General features: G+C 40.1%; 1 protein-coding gene across 2 annotated transcripts in view; it reads right to left on the reverse strand.

Annotated features, from left to right (window-relative positions):
• Positions 1–14,381, reverse strand: part of fras1 (Fraser extracellular matrix complex subunit 1) — a 306,843-nt gene that overhangs the window by 290,550 nt on the left and 1,912 nt on the right. For both annotated transcript variants that reach the window (XM_085426433.1, XM_085426432.1), the window contains exon 2: positions 7,880–7,911. In XM_085426433.1, the coding sequence (XP_085282559.1) occupies positions 7,880–7,911 (32 nt within the window). The remainder of the gene's footprint in view (positions 1–7,879; positions 7,912–14,381) is intronic.

The following is a 14,381-nucleotide window of genomic DNA, read 5'->3' on the forward strand; positions in this document are numbered from 1 at the left end:
CGTAGCTGCCTCCACCAGTGTGTGAATGTGAGAGTGAATGAATAGTGGCATTGTAAAGCGCTTTGGGTGCCTTGAAAAGCGCTATATAAATCCAATCCATTATTATTATATATTTGACAATGGATGTTGAATTGAAGATTCATGGATGTAGTGAAGGAGGGCTGGTGTGACAGAGGAGGATGCTGGGATAGGGTGAGATGGTGGCAGATGACCCACTGTGGCGACCCCTGAAGGGAGCAGCTGATAGAAGTAGAAGAAGAAGGACCGACTGACTGAGATTAAATCTATTTAACAGCTATAGCAGGGGTAATTTATCACTACTGAAACTAAACTGGAAACAAACAACAACAGTCTGAGATGGGAAACCAGCACCATGGCATTTTTTTCTTATTTTGATTTGACTTGTAAAGTTATGATGTGAAGTTATGAACACTTCCAAAAGTTCCTGAATCTAGATCTGGAACGAAAAGACAACCAAGCTGTTGAGTCTCAGTGTCCTGATTTAAATTGATACACCAATTAATCTTATAATTCATCTTTAGAGACGGATTCGTTGGTGTTCAATCTTCTTTTGATCTCTTCCTCCTCTTCACCGATTGCATTATATCGTGTGTAATAAAACAATTTGCTTTACAAATAAACTTCACAGTTATTATTATTCTAAGTTGGGCCAAGCCCCATTACTCACGCTGCCCATAACTTTTTGAATAATCCTGCTAACCAGCAAACACACAAACAAACAAACAAACAAACAGATAATCATAATCTACTTGGCAGATGTAAAAAAAAAAGAGGGGGGGGGGAAAGATATGGGGTGAGTGGTCATGGTTTCGGGGTCAGGCTGTGGCTGAGTGGAGCGAGTTTAAACAGCATGTCGTCCAATTAAAAGTGTTTATAATTGTTCCAAATGGCTTCCCTTGAAGGCAGAGTCAAACTATCCACACCATCATCACCACCTAATATAAAGAATGAGGGTATCTTAGCATTAATTAACAGCAGATAGTGCTGAGACCAAAAAGGAGAGAGACGTCACAAACCTTGAGCATGTGAGAATGTCTTCAACGCTGCACATTTCACCAAGCAGCTCCCTCAAAGCAATAACTGCTCTAAAGTCGACCATTATTTGCTCCGGCACGTTCTTATATGAAGACATGAAAGCTATTTACAGGCTACAGCAATTCAAACAAAAGGAAGTGATCACAGTGTCAGTTTTGCACGTAAACACCGAACACGTGGACGACTCTAAGAACCGTCTGCGGGGCTGCAGAGAAATCAGAGCAGCTCAAAGAGACAAAAGATTTGCTTTCCCAAGTGCAGAGCAACAATATTCATTACCCTTTTATTGTTTACTATGGTGTGAACTCTCTGCGTGTGCATTATCGTGTGCATAATTGGACATGTCACAAGCTCAGCTGAGGAAAATAACTACTGGAGTCCTACTGAGAGGAATAACAAAGCAGTTCTTATTAAATCTGGAGTAAAAGTCTAAATATGCATGGAATGAGTTAGGACTGGAAGAAACTTCATTCTTCTAAAAACACATTTAGCAGTTCACTCCAAATGACACATTACTGTAATGTATCATCTTTAAAATGCAGCGCTGAAGGGGTGCAGCCAGGACAGGTAGGAACAGGCATTGTTAGGTCAATCCCAGCTCTGCTTCTTTGTAAACATACAGCTCAGACCTCTGTCCTGGTAGCGCTATTCTTGAGGTGCCCTATATTTTGATTCCTTGCGGACAGGTGACTTGCAATGCTAGGAATTCAAGCCTTGAGGGGCAAGTGATATATTTGGACATGGTGCTGCATGTTGTGGAGGCTCGCTGTCCTTCACTGCAGGCTTTAAACTCTTTTTCAGCGGCACGTCAGGCCCGGTGGCACACTGCACCGCTGCAATAAGTGCGAAGCATGAATCTGTCAGGACACATGTACTACACGTTACCCACAATCCCCTCAGCTTTGTACTGTACCGCCTGAGGGTGACTGAGAAACCTGAACTCCCGCCGACAGAAGAATTTGATTGTTTAGGAACAAATGCTTTCTATTTTTCTGTCACTACATATTTCAGAGAAATTACGCTTTCTTTACTCCACAGAAAAGTAAGAACATGAGGTAAGATGATAAATACTGCAAACCTTTCTGTTCTGGTTTGATAAAATTAAATTTTAACCATAAACTGTACATAAAAGATGGAGTCACATTGCCTGAGGTTTTTTTTGTTTTGTTTTTGTTTGTTTTTTTTCCTGTTACTCCTTTAAAGTGGATCTTAACAGATTTGAACATGCATGAAAAGAAAACTGCAGTTCATCTAACTGCCACAAGAGGCTCTAAAGTGTCTCAATCCCCTCAAACTTAAAATGCTTAACTTTACAGCACTGGTGCCTTTAGACCACTGTAATGGATTATTACATTATTACAGTGTCGTACAGACACTCAAGAAGCTTATGCTTCAGTTTTGCTGAGTTCTAGTACTTAAACCAATGGTAAACAATACTCAGCAACTAAAATAACTAGTCATATATTGGGAAAAACATCTAAAAATGTTGGTTCTAGATTGGAGATATGAGGACTTGCTGCCTTTCCTTCCCTTAAAAACAAAAATGTGTAAGTTATGTAAAGACATTGTTGGGTTTAGGACTTCTGGGCACTCAAAACAAGCAAAAGAAACAAAATACATAATTTATAATAAAATCAAAAGACTAATAATAAAAAATAAAGACACTTTATTTAGAAAGGCCAGAGAGTGAAACAGAGGTGACAGTCAAAAATGTATTCAGTTTAAAAACATTTAAATGAATCAATTAAATAAAGAGGCTCTTTCTCCGCCGGCAGCCATGTTGAGAAAACGCTGTAAGCGTTCAGGCTGGTATGAGCTGCAAGTTTGGGATATTCAGGATTTCCTCAGGGTGATGGCACCGCTGAAGGTCTTTCTGCAGACTGTTCAGGATGCTCTACAACCTCCAGGGCTGCAGCAGAGACACTGATTGTGATTCAGTCAGTGAAGAAATCCAAACAATGGCAAAGTTTGATCACGGGAAAACTTCTACCACGAGAATTCGACTCTTACATGTGGGAAAATTAGAACTTGTAAGGCCTTTATTAACATTGAATATTAATACTGAAGAACAAGTCAGAAAAACAGTAAGTATTTCTACAGCAGTGCTCACAGTGATGCCTCCCGAACACTAATTGTTATTTCACACATTGGCTGTTGGAAGATCAGACAGTTTGCTGCCGGCTGTCTGAACGGTTACTTGTTCTGATTTCCCAGATGGCTGCTGTCAAAAGACAATTTTAAATCCATCTTTGATGTAAAATAGACAGACCATATTGTCCGAATCTCCCCAGCCATCTGTGTGTCCAAATGTCCTTCTCTTCTAAATCAAAAAACATGCAGACATAAACTGTATATAAAAGACAGGAACAGCACCAGTTAGTTAGTGAGGTCTCTGAATATGTGAAACAGTGCACGTTCATATCTTAGCAACTTGTAAAGGACACTTTAAACCATGCCCTTTTATCTTTACCTTTTTTACTCTAATAGGGACGTTAACTTACATAAAGTATACTACTGTATTCATGAATACTTGGACCCAGCAACTGAGACCATGAATTTAATCGAAAACCTTTTATGAATAAATCACAACATCAGAGAAGTCGACCCCTGCTGGCCATTAGCAAGAATGCAGCTTCAAAGAACTTTGCTTTTAGAAAGCATAGTTCATCTTTTATACGCGCTATCTGAACCCATGCATTACACCTACAGGAGCTGCTTAGCCGTTGAGACCCATGTCATGAAGCTCTGCAGACACTCAGTCAGCAGAGAGTTGGCAACTTTTACGGCACATGGTGCTCTGCAGTTTAGTGCTGTGGTTCTGTGAATGCTTCCACAAATTCAGTCAAGCACCTAGCCGCGAGGTGCTTCATTTTATACCATATGGCAATGAGACTGAAAACACCTGAATTCAAAGATTAAGAGGAGTGTCCCTTGACATTTATCCAAGTATCACTGAGATTTGTGTGAAAACGCTTTGGTATGCAGATGCAAACGTCTGAAAATCCTTTTAGAAACCCAGTTACATGTAGACCTGTAGACCTTGAAATCATGGTTCACTAAGAGGACTCCAGCAAGGGAAGACCATGTCCTGTAATCTATGTCTGCGACTCTGACTGTGGAAATCAGATAAGTTCATTTCCTGGAATCTTAGAGTTTTAATAAAGCGCTGATTCAGAGCCGACACGTTCCTTTTAAACGTTTTAGTTTCCTGATAATCATTCATGTCCCTGATGACAGTTAAACTATATGATGATAACAATATGAACACATGCATACTGGATGTCAAAGCCCTTAGTAAATGCAGTATTTTTACTACTACTAATAAAAGTCTTCACTTTTCTTTACTGAAACAGTGAGGTTCATGGCAGTTCATGTGGCTGGAAATCCAGTTTTTCATGCAGTGAAGCCAACTGTGACACTTTTCCTGAAATGTATAAAAAATGCTCGTACGTAGGAAAAACATTAACTCATGTTTGACTGATCAATCAAACCACACAGCGTGAGTAAAACCTTGTGTATTTGAGCAGGCCAGAGAGGGTAAATGAAACGTGTGAGCACAAGTTGTAAAAAATAAAACTGCTGTGTTTGTCAAACTTATGTCAAACGTATGACTTTAACCATGAAATCGCTAAAGCGCTGAAAATAGCTGCAGGAAGTCGCTGAGAAAGATATGGGAAAACTGGCTCACTGACCTGATATGAAATAGGTCTGTGGTTTAAAATGCCTGTCAGCTCATATTTATTTATATTTATAATCACGCCTCTATGTCTTTTTAAATTTAGTTGTGACGAGTGATCAGAATGATCTTTGTTCAGGCACTGACAGAGTTATTATTGGCATAAATCAAGCCGATCGCTAAACCAAATCAAATAAAGAAATTAAAGTCTGGAAAAAGAAGAAAGAGCACACCGAGGACTTGTGATTATTTTCACCACAGAACCAAACACACAGAAGGCCCTGCAGGCTTTTACCGAGACCTGCACTTTAATCCGCGTGTTTCTTTTGCACATTTGTATCTATGGGCCCCCCACTCCAGGTGTTGAGGGGCCGCCACTTACTTTGAACTCCAGGAGGGCCATTTCCCAGCTGCGTTCGAACATGCTGGGACGTCCCTCCCGTCTCTCTGCCCTCATCTTTTTCCCCCTCTGTTCCACCCTCACTCCTCCTCCCCCCTTTTCCCTCCTAAAACACTAACTGAGCCATCCCTGTCTTTACGGCCCTGCTGCAAACATTCCCCTCCTTCAAAGCGGAGGGAAAAGTAACACAGGGGACAGGATGTGTTTGTGTGCATTTACAGGATTGCAGGTATGTTACAGCTTGCTGCTCTGAGCTTTGCTGTAATTACACTGATGACACAGCAGGAAAGAAGCAGGAGCTCATCATTAGTCTACCTGGGAACCGCAACTCTACTGCTGAGACCCTTGTTTAAGGCTTTTTAAGAGAGTTTACCATTTGCTGCAAGACACAAAGTGCACAGCAGCAAATTTCCTTCTTTTCTTTTGTTTTTCCTCAGGTTCAACTGCTAAAAGGAGAAAAAGATATGTTAAGGCTGAATCGTTTCAAAGTGCAAGCTGTGCTAATAATGAATGACTTTAACAGGTCAGCTTTTCTTTCTTTAAGAAGCCTCGGGAAGGAAACGCATTAGAAACATCATGTAGACCCTCAGAAGTCTTCACTTAAACCTGGCTGACAAATTTCTTTAAAGACTCGCGGCTCTTTCAGCCAAGGTTAAAATCGTGTAACTCACAGGAAAAAAACAAATCAGGGTTTTTATTAAATATATAAAATCTTCAAAGAAAAGTGTATTCTGATGAGGCAAAGCATTATGACCACCCCTGCCTCAGGTGCTGGCCGTCCTTTGCCAGCCTGTTGAGTGATTCCTGTTTTAATGGTTTGGCCCTTGTTGGCCTGTTACACCTGTTTTGGCTTAATATGTGTATTTTCACTGTGCACATTTCATGATAATTTTTTTATGCAGCTGCATTCAACAGACAGCTGAAAGACAGACATTAAACAAAGAAAGATAACGACATTAAACATTTGAAAAAGCATTAGCGAAATGTAGTCAGATCAAAAAATGGTCTTTTGACTCCACCCACTATCTCTACATATATATTATGACATAGAAGATACAGTCAAATGTATTCCACCGTCTAACCCCCATGAAGGGAACTCCTAAAGCTAATGTGGACAGTGTTAGTGCTGATTTTAGTGCCAGTCCACATTAGCTGATAGCCAAAGCCTCTTGCTGAGTATCTGCAAGCTGCTTTGCAACCCACCTCCAGCCCAGATCATCATTTATTCTTTATCAGATTTAATCACTGCAGTGTTTGTTGTTATTGATGCTTACTCTGTTCAGTAATGCTAATCTTGTTGCTGCTCTGCCCTCGCTGGGCTTTGCGTTTACGTTCAAGAAAGGTCACGGAGGTCCCAGAATAGAGCCATACAGATAAAAAAGAAACTTTATTTTTCATGATTCTGACTGAAATAAGCTTTAAAAACTGCAACGTATGTCCACTTTATGTTTGTCCTCATCCTTTTTAACATGAAATATGGTGCGGAAGCCCAAGAACGAACCTGCAAGAACCCTGATCTTAACCAACACCAGTTCGAGCACTAACTTGCCAAACCAGAAGCAACTCCTGCAGCTCAGCAACTTGACAAAGGTTTGCAGTTATCTGGAATTAACCAGACTAAATCTCTATCTATCATATCGGGGTGAGAGCCACAGCTTCCATTCCAAGTGCTTACTGGGACTGAAAAAGTAAACAATCAACATTTCTGCTCATGGGATTACACAAATGCACATTATGGCTATGGCTATCCAACAAACATCATACACTTACTTACATCTCTACTATCATAATGAGCAGATACCTCTGTTGCCACACAGGTACAACAACCTCGTTGCTAGTAAAGCAACATGATTGGCCCATATGTTTCAGAATTTAGCTGTTGATTGGCTCTTTGGAGTCTATTAGATTTACCGCCATGGTTCTCTCTTGCAAAAGTCATCACCCAACATCACCCACTTTTCCCACTGCGTCTCAGTGTGAAGAACTCATCAATACCTGGTCCCAGAATAAAGCAGACAGACTGAAATCAGAAGAGTGCACCCGTGTGGTGTAAGGGGAAAAGTTAATAGGCTGGTCTGAGTTTATAATCATATAAATTACATCTGTGGGCAACCCCCGGCTGCCTGCACAGAGGAACAAAACCACTCCTCATCTGCCGATGCCTCTAGCCAAACACGACAACTTTAAACATTAAAATAACTCTCAAGCAAAGATATGAGTAACCAGCAGCCGGGTTTAAAGAATATAAAGCAGAAGCACACCTCAGAGCGAAGCGCTGGATGTTAGCCAATACCCAGCAGAACCACAAGAGCAAAGCTCATCATAAACTTCTTTTAAACTTTTTTTTAGAACAGCCTAACCTTCAATTGGCAGCACAGCAGGAGACAGCAGCTCATCTTTGCTAGTGACCCTGCATCGCGCTCTTTCATCGCCATTATCAAACACAAAGCCAGGATCTTCTATGCATTATTGATGAGACACATCTTCTTAGCTACTTCTCAAACAACAGAGGATGCGCAGCAACTCCTACCGATAATACCTCTTACCGCCTATCCTCGAATACACACACACAGGTAAGAGCTTCAAACGTCAGTCACACCAACCTGCTCAAGTCTCCAGTGAATAATGCACGAGCTAAGACCCATTAAGCCATATAAACACAACAGATTCTGTGAACAGTAGGGACGGAGATTTAAAGCGGTGCTAGGCAAGAGGTAGGAGAGTACAAAAGGAGTTGGTGTACCTACCGCATGCAGCGCTCCTTCATAGATACAAGCTCCTGAGGTGACATAGAAGGAAGAGAGGGAGAGATACAGAAAAAAACACACCATTAGTATCAGAGTTCAGTCTGAATCATACCTGTGAGAGGATCCTGCAGATGGTTAAACAGCAAACGAGCTGTATGAAGGATAATCAATCAGTTCCCCTGTTAAGATGCAGGTTTATAAAGTTCTTAGTGCGATGACAAGCTCTGAAAGAGATCAGGACATGTCTGCAACACAGAGACTCAAGCCCAGTGGGATAATAATACAAAAACAAGCTTATAAATATTAAAGTTTCATGTTTGTAATTGACTAACATACAGTTTTGACCAAACAGTTACACAGCAATGCACCACTTTGCTGTAGTTATGCTTCTAAAAAGGTTTGGAAATATGTAAACAGAGCTGGGATTTATTGAACCCCTAATAACTATGATACACTGCAGAAATGAGAGGGGGTAGCTGAGGCTGACAGGTTGGGTTCCTCTTACACTGTAATCAGGTAATCAATGTTATTCACCTGCCCTGTGAGTGGTTTGATACTTATGGCTAATCAGCATGTTTAAAGACATAATCTCATGTGTGGATCGCCAAGCAGCCGTATCAGAAGAGACCACACTCGAGTTTTTATTCATCGCATTAACGTTCTAGATTTTAAAAAAATCTATTTCACTGATTATTATGAACAGAACAATGAAATGACTGTTATAATGACTGTTATTTTCATATTTTATACATCTATTATGTTATTAGACCAGCTGAGTCGCTTAAAATTTCCCACCAAAAATGGAAAATTTTATAATTCCCTAAAGCAGGGGTGTAAAACTCTTTTTATTTCATGGGCCACATGCAGCTCAATTTAATCTTGAATGGGCCAGACTAGTGAAACGCTCCTTTCTGTCACTGTAAAGAAGTAAAACTACACATTTAAAATTAATGAGATGTCTTAATATAAGAAAAAGAAGTTTCAGTTTTTCTACATGTTGAAGAAATGTTGTAGTAAATAAAAAAGAGGAAATAGTTGTTGTCTTTTTCAATCTGGACCCAAGACAGGAACTTTTCTGTCATTTAATTATTTATCTGTCACTTAATTACTTTTGTGAACGGCAGCAGAAAAAGTCTTAATCAGGAGAAAAAGCTGTAAAACTTATTAAAACATAGTTAAAAATCCCAAATCTATCCCGTCCACATATTCCAAAGCTATCGAATGGGCCAGATTAGTCTTTGCCAAAGCATTTCTGGGCCCCAGGCCTTATGTTTGACAACCCTGCCTTAAAGCAACCAAAAGTGGCCTTTGGCCTTCTTCATATCTAAGACCAGAATACAGACAGACTTAAAAAATAAACCGTAAAATCTTTGCACTAATAAAATCAGGGTGAAAAGGCCATCGTCTGACTGATGAATAATGTGTCGAATGTTTTTAAATTGGCACGTGGAAACAGCAGGTATGTGTAAGTTTAATATTTCTGGTCGAGGTCGGTCTGTGAGTAAGCGAGAGAAATGTGAGAAATGCCCAGTCTATGACAGAAAACAATCCTTGAGACTAAAAAAGCCTGGAAAGACTAGAAATTGCTTGCGAGGTTGAAAACTGGAACCTGAGTAGAGGAACCAGGGGAGTATTTACACTGGGGAGAGTGATTAACTGATTGGACACGGGTCCAGAACTATGACATTATGTGAAAACAGCCGAGTATCTAAAGAACCTCTATTCATCCACACTGCTTTTATCTGCAGTACCTTTACACCAGCTATAACCTTTCTCACTTCGATTGTGCTGCAAGCCAATCAGAATCCAGTAATGCATCTTCTTTGCTTTTTTCTGTCTCATTAAACTAAGCGTTTACCGACATTTGTATTCACGGTTCAGCTGGAAACAGCTGCCGTTAAAAAATTCCTTTAATAAATGTGAAACATGCAACCTTTAGACTGAAACTGCAGGGTGCCACTGATTATCTTTGCTCCGTCTGAGAGCTAAATGTTTAACAAAAACACAAACAGATAGATGCACAGGCAGCACGCGCCTCGGCCCAGCCGGGGCTCCGAGCCTCACGACACCAGACCTGGGAAATCTAAGCTGCCTCAGGGGAAAGTACAGCAAGAGGTAAACATTTACCATAATGGTCGAGATGGGAAAACAAGAATACAGTTACAGTTATGCCCTCATAAAGGATGCCCGAGAGCGAGTGTGTTTATGCTGCTGCACCATGCTATAGTCTCTTTATCACACTGTATGGGAGAAAGAGTGCTGTGTAAAATATAATCTGGTGGTTTAATCAGTTTGGGGAAGACACAGTGGAGAGGTTTACTTTTCAGTTCTGCCTGCTAAAGAAAAATCCAACTAACAGTTCAGATTGTAAACAATTATCAACACTCTTTGAATCTCAGGCATTAATTAACAGATTAAATGTTGGTGTCTTTGAGAGAGAGTGTCATTTTATCTGAGCATGGGTTTAATATCATCTAGTTTGCAGGTTTTTTAAAAGATGGATTGTATTCATATCAAGTGCACACAGGGATTTCTGGCACAACTTTCCCTGCTCCCAAAGTACATGGAAATCCTTATTTTTGGTCTCACTTGTGTTTTAAACATACAGCCTTTTAGATTATTGTTAAAATCATCTATGATGGGAACAAAAGTTTGCTCTTTGACTGTTTTTTAATGAATTTTATTTACACAAGCGTCTCATGGCCCTTTATATTTTAGAGGGAAAATTCCACAGATCAGATCCTCTATGAAAGAATTGGGAACAATATGGCCACGCCCACCTGACCAGCCCACGTGAGGTAGATGGAAAATTAGGATTCAAATACAAATAAGCACACTTCATGCATCAGCTGCTGTTTTTCACATTTCAACTAACAAACTCTATTTGATAAACTAGTGATTTTACTGGAAATGACAATACAGGTTTTTTTGCTTTTATTTTGAAGGCAGCTTCAGTGTAAATGTGTTGCAACAAAGGTTTATAAGGGTTTTGAGTTTGCTAGCCTTGAAAGATGTCAGCTCATACTAAAAAAAGACATTTCAATTGAGAAAAAGAAGGAAACTGACTTTTGCTGAGCAGGAACAGACATCTGAACCTTTGCTGCAAAATCAACAGGAACTCTTTACAGAGTGACAGCAGTCGAGACTAGCTTTGTGATTAAACACAGAATTACAAAAAAAAGCCGTTCTCCGATGGCGAGCTCATCAAAGAGTCCTTTGTGTACTGCTGTTAATTAATGCACTTGTTCAAGCCAAATGAGAAAAAAGGAGGCAGTCGAAAATGTGCCCCGTTCCAGGTGAACCCTAACAAGACTGATCAAGGACATTCAGTTGAAAACAAAGCAGACGAGTTTAACTTTTTCTCCTCAGTTTCTCATCTTTACTCCTGGACTACAGAAAGAGTTTGAGATTATGGAGCAGCTGGCAGCAAAGCGATGAATGAATGAAACTACAACAGAGGCTGAAATGGGACAAACTGACAGATGTTACAAACGAAGGCTGTCCAAATCTGGCGGGGAAAACATTTCTGACTTTTGAAGGCAAAAGAAAAAGTGAGTGAAATGAAATCTGAACTGAAATGAGTTTTTTTGCATTGTGTTATACATCAGGTGTAGTGTGAGTCAGTGCTAAGACTGAACCATCACAGACAGCTTAATTCGCCACTGACAGAGCGCTTCAAGTCAGCATCACCACTGGATTTTTTCTTCCTCTTTCAAAGAGGAAAACATTCCACAGACAAGGAGACAAGGATCTCCCTTTATATGTGAACAAACATTCTCAGTGATGCAGTTTAACAAATCCAGAGAGAGATCCTCTCTCAGTGACGATCAGCTGTCTGTTATCAGCTCAAATGTTGAACCGACTTTAATGCACATTCAAGCCTAAAACAGACTAGATTTCTCTCACTGGGGTCAGAGACGTAAAAGACGAGCTGAAAAACTGCAGGTGCAATCAAACTACAAGCAGCACTTTGTATAAAGTTAAAAGTCTTTGAAATTTTGTCAAAATGTGCACATTTTGTTCACAACTATTTTTGTGAAAGTTGTTTAAGTAGTGATAAATCGTTGGTGCTTTACCTGTTTCGTATTCCCATTAGATAATTTAAAATCATATCTTACCAGTTATAAAGAGAGCTTACTGGTCTGGTCCCCTACAACAGTTAAACTTTCTCATGTGGCCCCTTGGGAAAATTAATTACCCACCCCTGGATCAGCTTATCTTCTATGAGGATATTTGGCAATGGCGGTAAGGAAGAACTCCCTTTTAACAGGAAACGCTCCCCAGCTGAATGAGAGTTAAGAAGGAGACGTCATCTTTCGTGACATATTGAGGGATGAGGGCAAAGGGAAGACAGAAAAGATGAAAATATGGGAAAGAGCGGGCAAAAGTTGGTGACATGCAACAGTTGGATATAAACGCATCAGAGAGAAGTGCTCAGTGCATCATGGGAAGTACCCCAACAGTCTGAGCCTACAGCAGCATAACTAAGGGGTGGTTCAATGTCACATCGTCGTTTTTATCTGAAACGAAAGCTTGAAATTGAATCTTAAAAGTAGAGACGGTGTCTGTCTGCCGAATCCAAACTGGGAGCTCCATGAAATCGGAGCCTGACAGCTGAAGGCTCTGCCTCCCATTCTACTGCCACAGCACAGCAGTGGTGTCTCCCTCACGACTGAGGTGCATAAAACAAAACACTGTAACACCTTCTGTTAATTCTGGGTTTAATAGGGAGCCAATAAATAGAAGCTAATATGAGAGAAATATGATCTTCATATATGGTCTCTGAACTCTTACTGCAGCATTTTTGATCAGCTGAAGGCTTTTTTCACTGAGCTGTTAATAAAGAACTACAAAAGTCCATCCTAGAAATAACATATCCACGAAGCAGCATTTCAGCTTCTCTCTGACACAGGATGTTTCTCATTTCTGTAGATGGATTGTTGAAAGTGCAAGTTAAAGGATACATCCTGGACAAAAAATGACTCCAATCACTGTAGTGATGGAGGATGAGGGAAAGCCATCTAGAAAGGAAAGTATTGATTTATGATACTTGCACATTTCAGCATGATAGTCTCATAAATAAGTGCAACCTTTATTAGCCTTTTTGAACTCAGTAATGCCAAGAAAAGATGCCGCATGACGGCTAAATGATGGTAAAAAATCTGTCTATAATCTGTGTTAATCACAGACCTTATTTCAGGAATTTAAGCAAAACTTTTTAAAACATTAACCTCCTAGCAATAAATAACATCTGGTTAGTCTCACTGCTGCACCTCAGAGTCAGGTTCAGCTTTTATAGGCCACATATCAGGTAATGAAACGAGGGCAGCTCCTAAACTTGGCCCACATCTGACCCACACAAGATACTTGCCAGTGTCATAACCGAGGTGTGAGAGCAACAGGAAGTCTGGATTAAGCACAAATGTGTCTGCTGAGACCAAAAAAACCCCAAACGTGTATTGTCTTCATCATCATCGGGTTCTAAAACCACTTGAAACAGCAACAATGCCTGTATCCTTGTTTGGACTTTCATCCCTCCCTCAAATTTGAGGGAGGAAAGAACTTTGTTCGGTGGAAGATAATGGAGGATTATGGAAATCTGAAATAGGAAATGTTGTTCAAATTTAGATTTCATTGTCCATTTTCACAAGATGATTCTTTGTGAACAGGATCTTAAGGTATTAAACGGTGTTTGCTGGCAGTGAAGCCTTAAATGTCTGATCAGCTCAGGACAATCACGGCCTAAATACGTGTAGACTTTGACAGTACAGGCTGAAAATAAGATTACTAACAAAAAACAAGGACTAGATTTGCACACGTTTTACCACAGCTTCATATTTTCCTTTGATATCACATGTTGACACAGTTCATCATCACCTCTGAAAGAAATGTGCCACAAAATGAAATGATCAGTGCATCTTTTCGCTACAATAACCCAGAAATGCTTTGTGTTGAAATATAATCATTTGTACTGTTGTTCTAATCATTTAACTCCTATGATTAACCCAAACTTAAGCCTGCAAACAACCAAATCAATGTTTTATCAGATGAAAGTGCAGTCAAACTTCAAAGTGTTTAATTTACATAGACCCTGAGCTGGAATGCTTGCATATTCAACAATAACTGCCTGGATGAGTGCGACTCTAATCTGATTCGGTAACAGATAATAATTCTGCAGATGCTCAGAGCCACACTCAAAGCTCTACAAAGGAATCTTAATTGAAAAGCACTAATCTCATCATGACTCCAAACATTTGTCCAGAAAACGCCGTTCTCAGCTCGGCATTCAGTCCATCCTGCAGCACTCACTGTTGATCACATTTGAACATTTATAACCGTTTTGCTCTGCTCGCCGATGCCAGCATGCTCTCTTTTAAGCGCAGAAAGAAGCGAAGGGGTACCTTGCTTCATAAAAGTTTGAATCTGACTGAAGCAAGTCCTGCCAAGCAGAATGAACGCATGCCAAGAATAAGAGAGGATGCTAATGACTTTGGTAGGCATA

This window comes from Rhamphochromis longiceps, linkage group LG12 (assembly GCF_057381845.1).
Source record: "Rhamphochromis longiceps isolate RC_006_pf linkage group LG12, R_longiceps_female_GT1.1, whole genome shotgun sequence".
NCBI classification, from domain to species: domain Eukaryota; kingdom Metazoa; phylum Chordata; class Actinopteri; order Cichliformes; family Cichlidae; genus Rhamphochromis; species Rhamphochromis longiceps.